At 43.1% G+C, this 21,273-nt stretch overlaps 2 protein-coding genes across 2 annotated transcripts; both read left to right on the plus strand.

The window, feature by feature from the left end:
* The first annotated feature begins 2,689 nt into the window (after positions 1 to 2,689).
* tp53inp1 (tumor protein p53 inducible nuclear protein 1) lies at positions 2,690 to 12,501 on the plus strand. Its single transcript, XM_083678901.1, has 4 exons — positions 2,690 to 2,876; positions 5,186 to 5,562; positions 8,544 to 9,048; positions 9,266 to 12,501. Exons 2-4 carry the CDS (start codon positions 5,427 to 5,429, stop codon positions 9,534 to 9,536), a joined length of 912 nt encoding a protein of 303 aa, XP_083535027.1. The 5' UTR covers positions 2,690 to 2,876; positions 5,186 to 5,426; the 3' UTR covers positions 9,537 to 12,501.
* A 2,154-nt stretch (positions 12,502 to 14,655) lies between these two features.
* ccne2 (cyclin E2) lies at positions 14,656 to 19,666 on the plus strand. The gene is made up of 11 exons (XM_083678481.1): positions 14,656 to 14,683; positions 14,827 to 14,899; positions 14,990 to 15,040; positions 15,533 to 15,678; positions 15,920 to 16,055; positions 16,308 to 16,454; positions 16,738 to 16,833; positions 17,050 to 17,184; positions 17,454 to 17,565; positions 17,759 to 17,916; positions 18,261 to 19,666. The coding sequence occupies exons 1-11, from the start codon at positions 14,670 to 14,672 to the stop codon at positions 18,366 to 18,368; spliced, it is 1,176 nt and encodes a 391-aa protein (XP_083534607.1). The 5' UTR covers positions 14,656 to 14,669; the 3' UTR covers positions 18,369 to 19,666.
* The last annotated feature ends 1,607 nt before the right edge of the window (positions 19,667 to 21,273 follow it).

Raw genomic sequence — 21,273 nt, forward strand, 5'->3', positions numbered from 1 at the left:
AAGTTACACAGACAGAACGCAGCCCAGACTCCACGTTTCATGTATACATCACCATTTTATCTTCGACGGCAAAGATACTGCAGGTTACTGACAGGTGTACAGAAAATGAATCAACTGTCAAATGTAGCAGAATGAAGTAACCTACAGGCAACTAACCCCCAAATGTGGCAGTATGAACTAGTCTATAGGTTACCAGTTTGAAGAGGTACTTATAATAACAAGTACAGTTTTAGTAAAAAAAAAAAAAAAGGATTTAAGGGAAAGAATGAAACATGCTTTACAAACTTTGCAGTGACTGTATGGCCCTGTGTTTTCATAGCCTTTTCTTCTCCCCCTCAGACTGAATACACAGTCCTGTTGCTTTCCCATCACACCAAAACTCTTTCACATGGCCTTTGACATTGGTTTCCTTTTGTTGATTTTGCTCTATTTCAGACTCTAACCTTAGGATTGACTGTCCCTGACTGATCAACATGCACCACCTTGAATGGAAAGATTGTGGAAAGAAATTATAATGTTGTTTTGTGCAACAGATACAACAGTCAATGAAACAGACTAAAATCAGAACACATTCTGACTGCGCAAGTTTAACTCTGTTAGTTGAGTGTAATCCCACGTTATCGATCAGGCTACTAAAAGACTGAACTGAACGGGGAACAACAAGGGGTCATTGCACTGTGCCCGCCTTGCAGATATTGCACAAGCAGTGCCAACGTTGTAACATTAACAAGATTATGTAAGGATGCGGTGTCATCGGTAGAAAATGGAACATGCATTGTTTGGATACAATGCGTGATGTGCAATTACGAGACTACATAGAAGATTTTGTCAGAAACACTGATTTATTGACAAGAGGATAGGAAAACGGGCTATTGTACAGTGTCAGAAAATGTTTGCTTTAGGCTACTTTGTATGAGGTGGATTGCCATTACAAAGGCTATTCCTACACCTTATATGACAGTTCTACATATATTAATCATAATCATACAGAATCTTTTATTGCTGAACCAAACATGTCAAAATGTAATTTTAATGACAATAGGAGCTTATGTAAATGACCTTACTAGAAACAACATTCAGGATTTCTCTTTTATTGCTGTTCTTTGTAGGTCAAGAACACACTCGGGGTGAAGCTGGAGGTGATGTAAGACTGTTTGTCGGAATAAAAAGGAAGTGGACATGAGGTGAAAGGCATATCTTATCAGTGTTATAATACTAACACAGAACAGGTATGGCCTTGTTGTTTTGGGAGTGGAAAATGTAAGGAAACAGCTGGTTTGATTTATGTTTTATTCATTGGACATGACATGACAGTGTCTGATTCACACTTAGATCACCTCATCTTCGCTGAAGGAGGGGTGGGTGGGAAAATATTTGCCTTCCAGGAAGAGTGTGTCCCATTGCGTACACAAACAACAACCACGCAGTGGACCAGCGTTGTAGGTCTTGCCTGACCACTGACCAGAACAGCAGAGGAAGGGCAGGGCATTGTCCCACATACTGAAACCATCACCCTTCACTGCCTAACATTGAACATCTAACAATTTTGTTTTTAGGCCTCTCTGGATTTTAAAGATGACCTCACCCAACCCTTTCACACCTCTGGAGAGTGACTTCCTCAAAACCTCCCCCTCAATACAGCTCTTTGTTCTGGAGTTATGGGTATATTTAGAAACACCTTTTTTTGAGGCACATAAAGTATTAGTCATCTAGTTATTTCATATACATGAAAGTATTGCTTTTATCACATATCCTAACTGTGACTTTGTTATAGTTGAACTGGAACAAAGAAACACGTCTTTAGAGGTCTGTCTACATGCACGCTAATCTGAAATGTAGCCCCACTTTCCCCTAGATAAGTTAAGGAACTCCTCTGTTAGATATCGTTCTTACTGTGGTTATGCATGGGGGTTGGTGACGTGCATTGTCTTGGGTCAGGCCCCATCCCCTATGAGGGAAGGGTGCATTGTTATACTCCACACTGTGACCTAGATAGTCTGTATTGAGTGCACTGTCATCTTTTAACATCCTCTTTGTGTGGGCCCTTTTTGTTTGAGAAGCCAAGGAATCAGCCCCCCATCATCACCCCATTTTCACCCCATTTAGGGGATCGCCAAAGCCCCCTGGGGTGTTATGTATAAATCAGTATTTGTATGTTTATAACGGAGACTGTGTATCCCTTTAGGGTAAATTCAAGGGTTCTACTTTTATTTCTGTCATCAATGCACATTGCACAACTTTTATACAACCCAATTTATCAACCATAACTAAAATTACATATACGGATATATAGATAGACGGACAGCTAGTCAGCTACTTGTAAACTTCATTTGAATAACTCCCATCTCAATAGATATAATTAGACTGGATTTTAGGGAGGCGAGGAGCTCTCTTTAAAAAGGAAATATGGGCGCTATTTTCAACACTGCCGGAAACAAGGGTGTGTAGTCAAATATTTTGGTAAATGTTTTAAAACACTTTTGAAAAGGCACTCCCAAACTTGTGTGCTTTGCCCAGTCTTGTCCTTCTCTGGGGTGGGTCACGTGCGTTGGTGACAGTCTGTCAGAGTCAACGACGGAATATGATTGGTTCTCAGAGTTAAGACATGGCCCTCCCATAGGCTGTCCGTATGACGTCCCTCCGATCAGCTGTTAGAGCTCCACAACAATAACAAAGGGAACAGTTGGGACCTCGGAAAGGCTCGGAAAGTAACGAACTGTGTAGCTCCGAATTGATAAGGTCCTTAAACATTTAATTTCTTCTGCGAAGAAAGCTACTTTTTTCTATTTTTGGAAAGAAACAATCTACCTCAAAGTCTTAAGGATTTTATCACTACAATATCCGTCCTTTATTCTTAACACATTTCCGTGCCGCAGGTGAGTTTTTTGGGGCTCTTTGTTGTCTCTTGTTCAAGAACATAAAGTTCTCTTTTGCAATAATAGTGTTGTTGATAGTTTTTGATGTATTTTGACCATCATTATTCAGCTCATGTACATGTATGTCTGCTGATATGTTGGTTTTATGCACCAACAAAGGATTTTTCCGCTGAAAAAAAAGAAGAGATCAAGCTGGCCTTTATTTACTGCTGAATTGAAGTGTAGAAAAGCAGTCGGACAGTAGTCGAACTAGTCGAGTTACACGGTCCAGTTGCCCAACTTATACTGAACTGTCTTTTTTAAGCTTATAACCTATATTGACAAAACGGAATATTACTTTTATGCGCAACGTTGTCAGCAGTTGGCCGTTTGGAGCTGTGGCCCGCCCAAGTGGTGTAGGGTTACCCTCGAACCCCCTCCCCTTTCCCCTTGTAATCAACAAACCATACATACACAACATTATGTTATTGCCTCTTGTCACTGTCTTAAGAGAGGGGTACAGGAATCGATATCTTACAGTAACTGAGCATTTATTTTATAGAATTTTCAGTGATTAGTTTGTATTATCAAAGCGCCATACAGGCCCTATGTAAGATATTAGGGTCCAATTTTAGGAAGACCAAAATTACATGAGACTATACATATGACGTAACCTATGCGGCTGTTGGGTTCCTTGTATTCCAAATAGTGCCTATACCTGTCGACGGCAGGCCGCAGTTTGAGCCTCATAATCTTTAAACCCTCCGACCGACCGTCCAACATAACATTTGGACAAGAGAACGGTTTTCTGTCGTGCCGAGGGTACGTTGTCATGAGACGACCCGTTCATACTTCATATTCTGCTTTATCTCGACGCCTCAGCCTTTTTCCTTGTTTGGTGTCTGAACGGAGCCCGCGGCCTCGATAGAGACAAACAATGCACCGAGGACGAACAGGTGCAGATTACAGCCGCTGGCCGGTCACCGAACGTTGGCCAACTGTGGATAAAACCGGCACAGACGCTCCCAAAAAGAAAAGCCCTCAGTCTATCGACCTCGTTGAACAGCTGCTCAGTTTCTTTGTTGTCAAATCTAACAGATAAGAGGAATTGGATCGGAATACTCCTTGTGTCCAACACTGATGAACACGAGTAACACAAAGACGCGTTTTCAATTTGCATTCGTTTCTAGCCTAGAAATGGTCCTGTTTACGACGGTCTGATTTGGCTTCAAGACAAATACAACCAACTGTAATTATAGTGTGTGTGTGTGTGTGTGTGTGTGTGTGTGTGTGTGCTTGATTTACCAGTATTTTTTTTCTGCTTGCACCACCTTGTCCTCTTTGAACCATCTCATAAAGCATTTCATCATACGTCCATCTAGTCAGTCAGACACAGTCAGACACATCTCTAATTATTGTGTACACTACACTGTGTTTTCTACAGCAGTCTACTTTCTATCCTTTACTCATCACACTGAAATATGTGGCTTTGCAGTAGGAATTCAATTCAGCCTGCCAGAGTTATGGTTATAGTGGCACACTGGTGCTGCCTCGGGTCAGAGGGCACAGCCTACCACCTGCAGTGTCACCACCCCGGTAGCCTATTTATCCAGGGTGTGTGACTGGAGAGGGTTGTCGACTAGTTAACACCAGCAGAGAAAAATTGCTGCCTCGTAGGAAACTAGCCATTACATGTAATCTTGTTTAAACAACAACAAAGTTAACACCTAAATCAAAGTTTAACATGTCTATAACATCTTAATACTTTTTAGTGTATATGCATATGATCCAATTCAAGTTAAAGGGACCAAAGGCCCCATTGTTGCTAAGAACAGTTACCTCCAATGCAGGGCTATGTTGAAGTTACGGTAGCTAGCCATTCAGAATGACCCCAAAAACACAAGATTAATAGGCAGATTAAGCACGATAGTGTGTATTCCGATTTTTTAATCAATAGACAGACAGATTGCTGTATGTCGTCCTAATACAGGGTACAGGCTTACAGAGATTTGGCAGCTAGGTGATGATGGGTCTATTTTCATAATTGCCCTCATGAGGGTTGTCTGGTGGTTAGGCAAATGATACCCACTACCACCACACCTGTCAACATTTATGACCTTGGAGTTGGACAGACGATGCCTCTTTGAAGGCCCTGTGAGACTCCTCTTTGATGTGGGTGCTTGCACTGGCTACAGAGAAGACAGAGACATACATTTCTATGGGCAAAGAGCTGTACAGTTTGACCTCTACATGTCTCACTTAGTTACACAAGACCACAACTGGAATTAATAATTACTCTTTTCATCCCACCCTCTCTTTCCCTCTCACAGGGCTTTTGTATTTTTGCACACGTCGTCCGGGAGATCCAACTTCGAGCTATGACCGGTCTTTGCCCAGCTCCCCTCAGATGATAGAAGACCGTACCTCTGATGCACTTTAGCACCTTTCCAGAGCCTTCCCCACACGGCCCCCGCAACTGATGACCAAAACGCTCGTACCCCACCCTCACCCTCGCCCCCAGCCTCGCACCGCCCCCCTTGGCCCCCCCACCACCCTCCAGAGAATCCCGGGATGTTCCAGAGGTTCGCCAGCGTCCTGTTCGGAGACGACATGGAGGAGGTGAGCAGACGCGGGCCTGGAGAGCAGGGCTTTGGCCAGAAGGAGGAGGAGGAGGAGGATGAAGAGTGGATCTTGGTGGATTATCTGGGTGAGTGTCATGCATCGATTCAGTACGCACAGAGGTTTTTCCACTTCACATACACAAAGGCCGGGATTCAAACTACTACTACAAGATACACGTGGTCACATGTACAATTAGATTAAAACAAGGACATTTTGTAAACGTCGCTAGGCTTTGACAGACGAAATGTACACACCTGTACAAATACAGACAAAACCTACATAGCGCATAAAGTGTAAACATGGACAGACTAATGAGACACAGACAAAAGTTACACACACATACAATATAAACACACCCAGAAATAATGCAAACAAAGAAATGCAAAATGTACACACAAAAAAAAGCATACACATGCACGTTCACGCAAATATATGCACCCCACAGCCTATCCTCCAGCTATCCATGCACTCAAAGATCAGAGTTCAGAGAGTTCAGAGAGTTCGACAACACAGTATATTTGCATCTGCACGTCTGTGCCATGCTATCCTCAGACGCCTTATGGCACCAAAAACCAGTGGCATGAAATTCACCCTTACAAATGCAGACGCACCAGGATGTGAGATACTGTACGGCCTGGCAAAGGCCTCAGTATTTATCTATATATACACAGACGTAAACACACACACACACACACACACACACACACACACTGCCAGCATCCCCCCTGCCTGGCTCCAAGACAGACCTGGCACACACTTGCACTTTGGGGGGGGGGGGGGGGGGGGGGCAGAGCCAACCGCTTCCCCTATCCTTAGGTCCGTCCATCTGTCCCTAAAGTCTCTTATTTCACCAGTGTGTGAATATTTCAGGTGTGAGAGGGGCCGGCTGGCACAGTTATGCGGGGTGGGTGAGGGCATGTGGCAGTTTATGGCCAACAGAACCAGGTCAAACAGCGAAAGTGTGTTTGGGGGGGGGGGGGGGGGGGGAGAGGGGATAAAAATAGTCCATGGTAGAGTTACCATTCTGGGGCTGAGGTGGGGTGTGAGACGTGTGGGCACGTAGCCCAGTAGAATCCCCCCCCTGGAGCTACAGTCAGTGGAACAAGTCTATGAGCCGCCAAGTCACCTGTGTGTGTGAGCCGACCTTCTATCGCTCCCTAATGAGACTGGCACAGAAGCATTTGCGATCGCTTGCGGCAAAGAACATCTAAAATCAGGAATTTCTTAGACTAGTACTATAGCTCCTTCAAAACATTTGAACACACCTTAGGCTAATAACTAACTAGCTGCTTTGAATTTGACATGATACATGCTAACATGATATGTATTACAGTTGTATAGGCTAAACTCTCTCTGTCATAATGCAGTAAGGTGATTCATAGTGAAGAGCTCTTGGGGGGGGGGGGGGGGTGTGTGCACGTATCACATTATCATCCTACAATTGATGAGAATTGATTGCATGGCCAAATAACAGTCTTCTTCAGAGGGGATCTTGTTTCCATGTACTTTCCATACACCATGCAAGTGTGCATTAGACAGTATGACAGTACACTTGATAGCACGCTGCTGCATTTGCTGGTCTACCAATTATTATTACCAGTCTACCAACTGATTCCCCTTCCCCCAACCCACACACACACACACACACACACACACACACACACACACACACAGACACACACTTAAACACAAACACACGTTCGATAGTGAGAGAGGATTACAGGCTAATTAGCCTTACTGGGACAGTGATGAGGGGTGTGTAAGCCGTTCTGAGGTCCTGCTGCCCAAAAGACTTTGTGTCAGCACAGAGGAGATTTGTCTTGTGTTGGGTAAACAAGGTAGCAAGTGACACTGCTGACATGGGTCCAGGAGATTGATGAGGATCGAATGGAAACTAAAGTGGCCTTGGGAGTGGGTATTTTTTTGTCACACATAGACAAACACACACACACACACACACACACACACACAGATTTGATCCAAAGACAGGCAGGCAGACAGACAGACAGTGTCAGCTTTGCCCTTTGGCCAGGACATCCCTATTAGATTTCAGTTGTGTTAAGGGCCTGCAGGACTATTTTTAGAGTCCAAACCCAGAGTCTGCTGGCATCATGGCCAGACCAGTCTCACGTTGCTTTTTCCGTCATTCTTATATCAGTGAATTATTAGGAGTTAATAGTGCAGCACTGACAGTAACACCACCAACGTCTCAAAACAAGACGTGTTTTAGCCCCAGACTGTGGTTTTCTTCAGCTAGACCACGTGATTCAACTTGATTTGATTTATTATAGTCTTGAGAAAGTGTGTTTCCCTCCCAAGACCATATTAGTAAGATCAGGAGGTAAGAGAGAGAGAGCTAGTTGGATAATGTGTTTTGGTGCTTTTGTGGAATAGGGGAAAGTCTCACAGCCGCATGGGAGTGGGTTAAAGGTACTTGACCTGTGAGTGACAGGTTTTGCACACACTCACCCAGACACAGACACAGACACACAAACACATGCACACACACACACACAGACATACTGTGGGTATTTTGGGTCAGGCATGCTATGCTGACTTGGTGAACAGGGTCGCATGCCTCTGTGGCTTTGACACGTCGGTGTCAGGGTGAGAGATTGTTTTTGTTTTGATCACTGGATCTGCTCCGTCAAGCATGAACCACAGCGCCCCCCAATGCCATATACGAGTATTGCATATGAATGGTCATCCAATTTAGGGCTCAAAGCGCCATCACACTTTTACTACTATAGAGGGGTTGTATCAGCACTCCAAATGTTATGATTAAACATTACAATTTCTAGATATATGAACAAATTAATGTATCTATAGATGATCGTGATTTAATTATTTGTTAGTGTACGTAAGCAATGTAGTGTAGCATAATATTGTAGCGCAATGGTTTTAAATGCTGTATGAATTTAATACAAAATACATTAATAAATGCTACTGCTGTCAGGAAGCTGGAATTCTTAAGCTGTCATTTAATTTTTTTACTTATGTATTCCAAGGGTTGATGTATTAGGAGAGGTACTCATGTATCCTAACCAATCCCCTCCCTCTCGACAGCCGAGGCCTGCTCCAGCCCGCATGGTGATGGCCGCTCTGGGGTGGACGTCACCCCTGAGGAGGAGGAGGAGGAGGAGGACCTTGTGGTGGTCCCCTCCCCCATCGCCAGCCCTGTCCGCTACGCCTCCTCCACCTCCCTCAACTCCACTGCCGACACCGACCAGGACGGGGGTCCCGAGGAAGATGAGGAGGAGGAAGATGAGGAAGAGGAGGAGGAGGAAGGGGGCTTCCTTCGTCTGGAGGCCTGCTCCATGGAGGAGAGCTGGTTCGTCACCCCCCCGCCCTGCTTCACGGGGGGCCGGGGGAGCCGGCCACTGCTGCTGGAGACCAGCCCTCTGGAGAACCTTCTGATCGAGCACCCCAGCATGTCGGTGTACATGAGCAGCCCCCCGCGCCTCTCCCTCAACCTCAACCTCAGCCTCCCGCCTGCTAGCCCCAACGCCGCCGCCGCCGCCACGCTGGGCAAGGAGGCGGGACGTCGCTCCCCGGACGCCCCACGTCACAGGTAGGAATCGCCGTGGCAACCTCCTGCAAAAAAAAAAGCCTGACTAGGATTCCGTTTTTTTTCCAAACTAATTGGCCAAATTAAATAATTATTATTTTGATTTTAACAAGTGCAAATTCCGATAGTAGCCCATAACCACAAAAGTAGACCTTACCTCAACTGTATGTTCATTCGACTAACCGTTTTGTTCCCGACCTCTGTCTGTCTCCCCCTACAGGCCAGAGGTGGCAGTAGGCCAACGCAGAGCCAGCCTCCACTCTGGCTGCTACGCTGCCGCCCTCTGCGCCCGCGCCGGCCTCCTCGACCCGGCCCAGCAGCACGGGCGCTTGGCCCAGCGGGTCCGTGACGCTGCCCAGCGCCAGCCCCTCTCCTCCCGCAACGCCCTGCGGCGCCTCAACCTGCTGCCCCGCCACACCGGGGGCGCCAAGCAGGCCAAGACCACCGCCGCGTACCTGCACCAGCCTGGCCAGAGGCACCTCAACTACTGAGGCTGATCTGACGCCCTTCTCCTCTCCTCCTCCCCCTCCTCCTCCGTCACTTCTCCCTATCCCACACCACCCCTTATCTCATCATCTTCCTCCCTCCCTCTGTTCAGATGAGGCCCTCTCTCTGTCCACTCATCCCTCCATCTGTTCATCCCTCTGACTCTCTGTGTCGGCGGGAAGCGGAGGGATGAAGAGGGCCCCCTGTACTGTGCTCTCTCTCTTCCTCTCCTCCCTCCCTCCATCCGTTTTTCCCGTCTGCCGGGACGTTATCTCCACACTGGGAGAAAGTGGTGTCGTGAAGACATCTTCTTCGCGGACTCCCGTTAGAATCAATGCCGTAGGTCACTTTACTCCGCCGCAGGTTCAACCACCACCCACCATCTCCATGGCAACCTGGAGAGGCTGGTTCAATCAGACATTATACCTGTGGCAATGGCTGTGCGATGTCATAGAATGGTTGTATTCTGTCATAGAGCGATTGTGTGATGTCATAGAATGGGTCGTGCGTGTTCAAAGAGTGAGTGTGTGATGTCATAGAGTGATTGTTTGATAGATACTATATATATGGGTTGTTTGCGATCACAGAGTGATTGTGTGATATCATAGAGTGGCTTGTTCTGTCATAGAGTGGTTGTACCCTGTCATAGTGTGGTTGCGTGGCTTAAATATAATGGCTGTTTGATGTCAGAGTAGGAGAGGGCATTTACAAAAAGAGCCATACAGCCTAGAATGAAGCCTATCTCAGTTGAATAAGCCTGCAGTCAGACAGGTTAAACTGTCTCATCAAGCCCCTCCTGTCAGTGGCTGCCTGTCTTTCAAGTGGAGATTCTACATGACATCATACTCTGTGACAAACTAATGTCATTTCTCAGATGGCTACAACTTACTCGTCAAAATCAGCAATCCCTTTTCCCTTAGCTGTGGGTAAACTTGCCTTTGACTTTGTAATTCAGTACTTTTCACAATATTTTTTGAAAAAAATGATGGTAAAATACTGGGTTAAATATCACTAAACGCCTTGTTTTAATAGTAGATTCAAAGAAATGAATGAAAAAATAATGTAAAATGTATTTAAAAAAAACTTCCAAAATATTTTTAAAAGAAAAAAACTTATATTAGATATGAGTATGAAGTCGGTATGTGAGTGTATGTTATCTGCGTAGGTATGTTCGTAAGCAGAGGTTTGACTATGTTAGTGTGTGACTTGTTGCATGGTTGTATAATGCTAGTCTCCAGATGGTGAAAAAACAGAAAAAAAGTGTTTGTTGTTTTATATGTCGTTGTTATCTTTCATGTTTGTTCTAAATCTGCAGTCCACTTCTCAGGGTCAAAACCAATCACCTTTACACTTTACTAAAATGCAGATTACTTGATGGCTGATAATTGTCTTTGTGCATACTGGATACCTTCCAAAATTGTCAATAGTGTGCTTTGCCTTGTGGAAATGTGTGTGATCCATGATTGAATTTTTTCAAGAATTGTGTGTGTCTCGAGATATTTGAATCGTAACATTTGCTTGTCCGAGGACTGTGAAAATGAACTCTTACTCTCTCGATCGACTGTTAAAACCAAGATGGAGTGAAACTGTTAGTCTTTTATGATTTAGTTTATATATTTGTTCAGTGTACTTTCCATGGTTTTGAGTGTTTTTTTTTTTTGCCTTGTATGTATTTTATTTGCTTAGTTACATATAACTTAGTTATATTTGTTAAACTGTTAAACATATTTTAACCAAAAAGTAGCAGCAAACTTGATCTTGCAGTAGTTGATATTACTGTTGTTCTTTTGCTTTTGTATTTCTTTTCTTTTCTTTTTAACAATGTTTGTAAAATGGAGACTTGTATTCTGACACAGTTGAGTTAGTGACAAGATGAATCTGTGTGCTTTAGTGGTCAGAAAGCACAGATGGACACAACTCGAGAACACTGAAGTATTTAAGACTCACTCAAGGAAGCTATCCAGTTCCTCTCATTGACTCAAGTCAAGTCTCCACAGGCAAGCTCAATAATTTATATATGACCTAATTTGATCTGTTTCTTTGTACTTATTGGGGAAAATACACAGTAATACTCTGTATTTAGCATGGTAGCATCAAAAAGCACTAACAACATCTTGTTAGGCGCCTATACGGTTTTGTGTATATAGTTTTAAACTTATTATAGTGAAGTGATTGAAGCCTAGCAATTGTGTTTGTTTATCTTTTTTTATTCTTAAATGACTCAGCTCGCAAAACGTGCATCTTTTGATGAGTCGATTTATTTTGTACTGCATTGTTGTGACACGGGCAACAGGACGAAGGGAATGGAGGAGATGGCAGGGTCTCCTCATTTTCGATGTGCGAAAGCTGGAAGGAGCCATTTTGTTTTTCATTTTGTGTCCTCAGCTGTCTCTCAGCTCTTGATGATGATAATAACAGGGATTTGTATTTTTGTTTTATGCCTTGAATTTGTTGTTGTGGATCACGTGCCTTCCAGGTTAAACAGTATAATGACAATGCATTGATGAAGAACTTGAACTCTTGTCCAAAGGGACATAAACACAAACAAAAGCAAATCAACTATGCACCATAGGAGCTATCTTATTTTTTCTCCGTGAACCATCCAGCCCATGTACAGCTTTTATACACAAATGTAGCACACCTTTTTTCTCCTGTTTTCAAAGTGTGAAGAATATTTTGTGGCATTTTTTTTCACCAAGTGTTAGAACTTTGCTTTTCATTTAGTTTACTGGAATAATACAGCACTTTGCCAAAAAGGTGTATGAATTTTAGCATTAACTGTTATTTATCAACTTAACCAATCTCATTATTTGTATTTTGGACATAAGACAGATCAATTCACTCTGTTTCTATGGTCAGCAAAATTTGCAAATGAGAATGTGGTAGTCTGTTTTGAAACTGTAATACTGAAAGCATTATATGTTGTCATAATAATGTACGCCACAGTCTACAATAATAAATGTTTTCATACACATACTCTCCAGTTTCTGTCTATTTAGAATTTGCTCTATGTAATTACAAGTAACAGGTTTGTTAGACTGATGAAGTCTATTGTTCAAAAGGTCTACTATAGCTACAGAATCTCAGTAGAGTAGCAAGGGGAAGCTTTGAAAAATCCTAATCCACATTGTCGATGGTAATAATGAGAACGAGACAGCTTTGCAAAGCAAACTAAAAGCCTAATAAACCCGTTATAACATGTGATATGTCATATGATAATCAACAGATGGGTTTCAATTGCTGCTTTTAAGATATTGTAGTTTAGAAGATGTCATATGCATAGTATTATTTTCACACTTTTCTGAATTAAAAAAAAAAAAAAAACTTTCATAGAATGTATAATTTGTATTGTAGAATTATGGGCCACTTCATTTGTCCAAGGCTATGAAATTGATTCATTATTACGAAAAACAAATCCAGGCGAAATAGGTACAATGTTGGCATGCACCTATTATGAATGTGATGGACAAAACAAGCCTCCCCATGTGTCTGCGGTAATGTCCGACAAAGAAAAATGCGCCAACCGCTGAATCGATATATAATATATAATAAAACATATATAATATGTTTTACCATACGCAGACAGTCTCTGTGTTGAAATGGCCTATGAAACAATCTCTCTAAACTGTGCTTTCTGGTTTTGACAGCAGCTCCACGTTGGCTCCTCGGTTTGTTTACATTCTGAGGAAAAAGCACGCTGTTTCTCCTGGCTTCCCGCTCATTGGCTTAGCGTGTATGAAACCCCTCCCATGGGCGGACCTGTAATACGGAAGTGTTTCTCGTGGAGCGAAAAAATGAGAAAAATAGCCCATAAATCGTAAAGTATCATTATGTGACCACCTGGAAATGCTACCTCAATGACTACTCTACCGTTTAAGATTGACCGGAAAATAAAGAAAGCGCCAATTATTTAAAAAAAACCATCAAATAAACCCTCTTGCTCAATGTGGATCCGTCACGCCGCCTAAATCGATGAACAAAAGTCACCATAAACGGTCGAAGACATCTAGTAGAATGTGTCATCGTTATGGTAAGTAATCCAGCGTGTAGTCTTACTTATTTACATTAAATAGAATTCAGATTTGAACGTTTAGCGCGTTTAAATGAACCGGGAACACACATGCGCACTCGCCATAGAATGGTCAGATATAAAGATTGGCGCCGGCGCGCCAGCTGATCCATTCATTCTTCTCTGAGGGTAAGGAGCTGTAGGGGAGCTGTCTGTTCATGTTGCTATTTTATAAGATAATTCTGAAGTTTAACATTGCTTTTTCCTGGTAAAGAGACAACGTAGTTATGGTGTAATCGGTTTGATTGGTGTTTTGAAGTTTGGTTTGACTATCTGGAAAGGGAAGCAGGATCTTTAGCAAATTGGTTGGTTTCAAACTTGCTGCAACATTTGGCTAGCTAGCTTGCTCAGAGAGAATTTCAGATGTTTAACTCGTGATATGTATTTAATAGATAAGGAAAGTTGCTACCTCACATTGTCAGCTGGATACTTTGTTTATTGTCGACCTTGCTTGATATTTAAAGCAGCTCTGGGACGTGGTATGAGGATAGCAACTTGGCTAGCATCCTTTATCTTGCATAGTATTACATATTTGTATGTACGTAATTTGTGTCACGATACAAAATAGCCTGGTTTGTATGTCAATAGCTAGGTTTTTTGGTTACATGTCATTGAAATAACTTGTTTTTTTATAGTTAAATTGGCAAAGTTGGCGCACTGCTTTGACTAGCCATGGCTCCAAATCCTCCCGCTTAGATAAATTGGCGCGTAGTTGGGTTTCACAAACCTTCAAACATAATGGTCATATGGTTACTTTTATGAGCAATAACAATGCGTGTTACTACATAGAGTTGTCCTTGTCCATTGTATTTGCGGGTATTGTCATATTTTTTTAAGTTGTGCCATATTTTGGTGGAAATAAGGAAGCAGCGCGTCACCCCCCTCTCTCAGTTTAGCTTGCTAGCCATTTTTACCGCCTGAAATAAACATTAGCCCATTATCCATGATTACTATTGTCAAAGTTTTTAAATGTTGTTCCTAGGATTTGTACAAGCCCACGTCTCTTTTTTAACGATGTTTGTGCGTTTTCTCTTCTTCCAGTGGAACTCTGAAGCCTTCACAATCGACAATGTCTAGACGCAGGTATGGGAAGGTTCTGTTGTAGTGTTTATGGATGGTTATTAGCTTGCTAGCTATAGCTTGACTCAAATGCATTGTCCATTAAAAATGTACATTTGCGTACTGACTGTCTGTGGTAGCTATCTAACACTTCTCTGTCATTCCAGTGAACGCATCACATTACATGCAAAAGATGAAAACGCTCCAGAACAGAGGATGCCAAGGAAAAGGAAATCTGAGGTTCGTTCAATGACTTGGTACCCAGTTGGTGTTAATTGAATGTTTGCCAAATAAGAATTCGATCTAATTGCAATGTCCGTAACCCTTCAGCCATCCAAAAAGATGTCACCCGCTGCGAAGACACAAAGCTACGAAATACAGGTTGGTTGCTTGCTTTATTGCCACAGTTGTGTGTGTTTGTTGCATGCGCGCACTGTAAATGTTGTTTTTTGAATATAGATTGCAAAAAATAATGAATGTATCATAAACTTTGAATATAGAAGTTGGGGTGTGTTGCTGTACTAGTTGTGTCAGTGGACACCGCGCGCGCCTGAATGCCCCCGCGTTTTGTGTCCCTCCCTTTCTCCCCGGCCCGCCCAATCTTCATCATATCGCATTCTTTGTTTGGCACACACCCTGGAATTTAGCATTAAAAACCCCTGAAAACGCTTCTGAAGGGCATTTCAATGTTTTCCAGTCCTTGTTGCCATCATGTTGTATTCAATGACGGCCTCTATTAATGAATGAAACCGTCCAGAATGAACAAGTGACTTATTAGTTTTATTACCTTAATGCCAACAAGTGGACATTACAACATTTGGGTTTGTGCTGATGGATAGACTCTGAAATCGGTGCCATTTTCCCCCTTTTTAGAACCGGTGGTCCGAAGAAGGGGCCAGCCCGTGTGTCCTCATCGAGACGCCTCACAAGGAGCTGGAGCCGGCTGCTGACCTGTCAAGCTTCAAGCAGTTCAGATTCAAGAACCTCTTCATCAAGCCCTCACCGCTACCCTGCCTCAGGTAATGTGTGTGTGTGGATCAGCCCAAATGTTTCTGCCTTTTTTACACCTCAATAGGTTGGCAATTGCTCCCCCACTCATGCCGTTGGCCTCGATCTTTGTTTGTAAATGGTTCCCCCACCTCACTAAGAACACTGAATATGCACTGTTTTATTGCGATGGCGCCCCTCTTGTTGATGACTTGTCTTGCCATTTGATCGCGCACAACTGAATGTCTCTAAACCTGAGTTTACCCTCTGCAGCTGGGCCAGTTCGGACGATGTATGGATTAAGATGCTGAACAAGGAGCTGAAGTACATTCACGACAAGGGCTTCCTACAGCAGCACCCCAAACTGCAACCCAAGATGAGGGCCATTCTCCTGGACTGGCTGCTGGAGGTATGTGGCCATGCTCTCTCCTCAGTGGATTAGTGTATACTGAATCTAGTTCAAATCAAAGTATTTATCATATTCACAGGATACAGGTTGTAAACGGTGCAATGAAACGCTTACTTACGAGCTACCTGAACAGTGCAGTGATATCAAAGGATTCAAAATAAGTGTAACAATAATAGGCAATAAGTGGGAAGGAGAATGTGATTGTGATGGCACAAAGTTCTAGCCTGACCCTGTATGTTTCCTTCTGTCTAGGTGAGTGAGGTGTACAGCCTGCATCGAGAAACATCCTACCTAGCTCAGGACTTCTTTGACCGCTTCATGCTGACACAGGAGGATATGGACAAAGACCAGCTGCAGCTTGTAGGAATCACCGCTCTCTTCATTGCATCCAAGATAGAGGTTTGTTCAAGATCCCGCATTTTACTTCGGCTTATTTTATTAGTCAAGTCATTTGAATGTGCTGGTTCTAAGACAAGACCTTGATGAGTTCTGGTGTGTTGGGGCTGGGCTGGCTCACAACTCTGCACCCTGCAGCCCTCCTTGAGAGTAGATCGTTGGGTTACTTCATATTATGACAAGTCAACCAAAATCAATTTTAAACCAATGCTAGCCTCTCGGCTGCAGCAGTACTTGTATACGTAGTGTGTTTTCCCTGAAGTCTAAATGTTCTCTCCCATCTCAGGAAATCTACCCCCCAAAGCTGAACGAGTTTGCCTACGTCACTGACGGAGCCTGCGATGAACAGGAAATCCTGGAGATGGAACTCATCATGTTAAAGGTGAGAATCCTGTGAGGTTTTTATGCTCAAAAATACATACTCTGCATGGGAGCAACAAAATCCTGTTCTTCACAACTTTGTCCTCTTATTCAAACGGTCAACAGTGGGTACCTGGCTATGGGTTAAACTGGGAGTCCACTCGCCTGCTTTCCCCGTGTATATCACGTCGGTCAGTGATTGAAAGACGAGACCTTCATGAAAGTTTTTTCTCCTCAGGCGTTAGACTGGCAGCTGTGCCCTGAGACGGTCATCACATGGCTGAAGCTCTACGCTCAGGTGGAGTCCCTCAAGGATGGCTCTAACTTCCTGGTACCTCAGTTCTCTCAGGACACCTATATTCAGATCACACAGGTGAGTCCACTAAGACACCCCCCCCCCCCCCCCCGCTCCTCTAAGTGTCTCTTTCCCCTCTACCATTACTGGGCCTACTGTGGCTTTGTGGACCACTGCGCCCCTCAAAGCACCCCCTACTTATCTGTGGTGCAATCTATTGTATGGCGGATTCTTGCTCATGTCATAATGTTGAATCATGCTAGTTTGATACAGTTGTGACCTTTGAGCAACCCATCCTAATGGTTGATTTACCCCCCCCCCCACACACACACACACTATCCCTCCAGCTATTAGATCTGTGCATATTGGACATCACCTCACTGGACTACCAGTACGGGATACTGGCCGCTGCTGCTTTCTGCCATTTCTTCTCATTCGAGGTCGTCCACAAAGTATCAGGTAAGATGAGGATTCAGACAGTCTATACACTATTCATTTTCTTTACCATTTAAACATTTGAGCCCATAAAGGGTAGGTTGGTGGCCTCCAGTTTAGCCCCCAGCAACATTTTGAACGATACCTACGAAGGATTATAGCCTCAACATTGTTACTGACAGAGACTCTTGGCGTTCTTCCTATTTTTGGCGTACAGGTTTGACGTGGGACAGCATCGCGCCATGCGTTCGGTGGATGACCCCTTTCATGCGTGTGGTTAGTGCTTCGCCCAGAGCGGAGCTGAAGGACTTTAAGAAAGTGACTTCAGAGGACCGACACAACATCCAGACCCACGTAGACTACCTCTCCATGCTGGTGAGAGAAGTGGGAATCTTCTCAGATTCTGGCTTAAGTGAACTGTTTATGGGTGGCCAAATTAATCCATTCATTGTTAAATGCAACCATGTTGCTCTTCTGGTAATTTCAACCTCAAATTGGGTCCCCGATGGTCATGTAATGCTGCCCTCCTTATTACTGTTTGGGAAAAGTGCATATCCAAAATATTTGGTTACCATCTGAGTTGCAGCCATTTTGTTGGATTTATTACTGTGCATCTGATTTGTTTTTGAAGACTAAATGTATTGCTACTATGAATTCTTTGTATTTATGCAACTGTTCACAAATGTTCATTGTTCTTAATTGATCTTTGTCTGTTGTAGAGCGAAGCTCACCAGAGGCAGCAGGACAGCCAGGACCGACTATCCCCTGTCGCCATTGGTGGGTTTTTGACCCCTCCTAAAAGTACAGAGAAGCCAACTAATCACTGACCCTTTAGGTCCCCTCACTTGGGACCCTCTGACCAACCAGATGAAGAAATAGTTCTCTGAGCCACACCATTCCTGTTACACCTGACCAACCAGTTATTGGGAGCCACCAGGGCACCCCTGCCCTCATCCTCACTTGACGAAGCCGATGAGCCTTTGGATAATGGCTCACATTTGTGTAGCATCTTAAGACAAGCTCTTTTACTTTATATCAAGCTGGGTATCGGAGTATGCAGTACGTCTATCCAGGCTTTTTGGATTTTATAAGCTTTTCAAAAAGCCAAAATATTGAGATTGTAAGGACTATATTGAATATAGTTGCATGAAATGATCGCAACATGGTCCCTAAAACCCAAATCTTAATTTTTCAGATGGAATTTTAGAAGTAGTTCAATTTACTTCTATATTTATGAATATCTGCTGCTCGTTCTTTTGTTACTTGAAGAAGGTGATTATTACAAGGTATTGGATGTGTTGGATAGCTGAAAAGCTAAGTATTTGTTAGGTTTGCGGTGAAATGGTATCATACTGAAACAGTAAAGCGTCCCACAACTCAATTTCTGCACATGAATGTTAAGTTTTTATCATGTTATCGGTGCTGTATAGTGTGGTCCTGGATTCTCCTTGAAAAGCTCAGCCATACGATGAGACAAAGGAGTCTTGGTGCTAGCTGTGTTATTGTTACATATGAGCTATGGAAAGGACAGTGCAGTGTGAACAGCACTACAACCTTAAACCTCTTAACCCTGGTGTTTCTTGAACACATCCCGTGCCCGCAACCCTTGCAATGTTATGAATGACTCATTTCCACTCGTGCGACAGTGTAGTGTTTTTCACTGCCACTGAACACGTTCCTGAAAAACTTGACTTCAGTAGTTTGTTTGTTTTTTTACCAACCTCCAACTGCAGAATTTCTAACATTGTATTTATTTGTTCATGTAAGCCTTAGTATTACAATATTTGTCCATATGTACAAAAAAATTATTCATATGGCTATGAATTCAGTTCTTTAACTCTGCCAAAGGCAAAATAATATTTAAGTCTCGGGAAGCATGTTATTTATGATTTTATCTGTTCAAATAAACAAAAACCTGTGTAATGCAGTGAATGTTGCGTAGTTTTACGCTAGCCTAGCCTGTCCGAGGTGCCTTAGTTAAAGTGAAATAGTACGACGAAGTAAAGATGTGAAAGACTTCAGAGCCTAGAGGCTCACTTGAAAGGGCCCTTCACCCTGTCGTCCAACAAACCTGTGACTGTAAACTGTAATTGTCATTCTTGGGCAAATGTCCACTGAGGCCGCAGTGTACAAGGAACCATGTAAACTATAAAACTAAAGACAATGTGTATATGTTCATGTACATAAATGTAATGTGTTGAAATGAAAATATGTTTATATTGGGAATGTGAAATGGATGAACTAATAAATGAGATTGGCATAGCTTTTATTTAGCTTTACTTGGTCGGCTACTGTATGTAATCTGATTGGTTGAGTCATGGTATGTATAACACAGGAACATGATAACCATACTTTTATGCACAGTCATTTCCTATGGTCCATTTTTCATACACATGCTGAGTTCTCTTTACGGGGAAGACTTGCTATAAGCTTCGGTGGCATATCTTTCATAAACTGCCAGCATTAGGAAGAATTGTGTTATTTCAAATGTGTTGTGTGTGTGTGTGTGTCTTCTGAAAAGAATGTTATCCCTGCTTTTGATAGTCTTAATACACAAACTTTTAACAAATGGCCTTTTTCAATAGGTTTCTGAAATGTAAAGGTTTTCCTAAAATGTCAAATTTTGGTGATAAACATTTATGGATGTAACAGTATGTATTGATGGACACACAATCACACTAAATGGCCCATTGACACAGGATCTATACCAACCCCCCCCCCACACACACACACCTGACTGGATGGTCAATTCTGTGGGGATGGAAGAAGAGAGGGAAAGCTAGTGGCAGGGGAGGCTGGTGGAGGTAGAAATCGGAGGACGGTCTCATTGTAATCCATTAAATGGTATCAAATGTGCAAGGAATGGAATGTTTTTGATACAATTCCCTATACCCATTCCTTGCCTGACACAAATGGCTGGATTGGAGTGTTGGACTCTAATGAGGGTGAGGTGTCAGCTTCACACCTGAGCTTCCTCAGCCAACGACTACAGGAGCCAATGTTCACAGGCTGAGCAGTAGTGAGGGAAGGTGAGAGAGAAGGGCGTGGAGAGAGAGAGCGGGAAAGAGACGGTAATGTGTGTCAGCTGTCAGCATTCAACACAGGACAGTGAAATTGACTACAATGTCTTCATGAACATCATCTCTCAAAGGAGCCTTTCTAAATCCCCAGGACAACTTTAAATGTTCTGTGCTTTAAACTGTGCTCTATGTCTCTAAACAAAATCTGGATCTGTGTTACCCTGAAAATACGCAATCGCTGTCACTCATTTTCAACCTACACTCGTTTCAGAAAGGGATGAGTTGTAGCGACCAAGTGAAGCTATACAAAAAGGAAAAAAATAACAGCATAACACTTGAAAAAGAATCCAAGACACTCTCTTGTGGAAAACATTTTAAAAGGCTTTATTTTAGACAGAAAGGACGCATCAACGTGTTACAGCTCACTGGCTGAGTGCAAGCTGTAACTTTGGTTGCTGCTCTGTGAAACATAACTCATGTTATAATGACATGTCTGCTTTAGAAGTATTATCTTCGATAATGCACTTGAGTTCATGCTTGTGCATGCAATGAGAATGTATGCAAACTGTATCTACTGCAAGGGTGGGAAGGTAGCTTCAACACTTCACTGAAGAATGTCATTAGAATGACAGGCTGTGTAAAGATGCCTTTACCACGGGTGTGTCAGAGTCAGCTCTGGTGGGGGTGGCATCACAATTTAGTGCTAAACTCT

This window comes from Argentina silus, assembly GCF_951799395.1.
Source record: "Argentina silus genome assembly, chromosome: 10".
NCBI lineage: Eukaryota > Metazoa > Chordata > Actinopteri > Argentiniformes > Argentinidae > Argentina > Argentina silus.

Bases quoted from the DNA above. Each gene is read 5' to 3' on its own strand.
- tp53inp1 (XM_083678901.1), top strand. From the start codon at position 5,427: ATGTTCCAGAGGTTCGCCAGCGTCCTGTTCGGAGACGACATGGAGGAG. The intron at 5,563-8,543 runs GTGAGTGTCATG...CCCTCTCGACAG, and splicing joins GATCTTGGTGGATTATCTGG to CCGAGGCCTGCTCCAGCCCG. The intron at 9,049-9,265 runs GTAGGAATCGCC...CTCCCCCTACAG, and splicing joins CCGGACGCCCCACGTCACAG to GCCAGAGGTGGCAGTAGGCC.
- ccne2 (XM_083678481.1), top strand. The intron at 16,834-17,049 runs GTGAGAATCCTG...TTTTCTCCTCAG, and splicing joins TGGAACTCATCATGTTAAAG to GCGTTAGACTGGCAGCTGTG. The intron at 17,566-17,758 runs GTAAGATGAGGA...TTTGGCGTACAG, and splicing joins GGTCGTCCACAAAGTATCAG to GTTTGACGTGGGACAGCATC.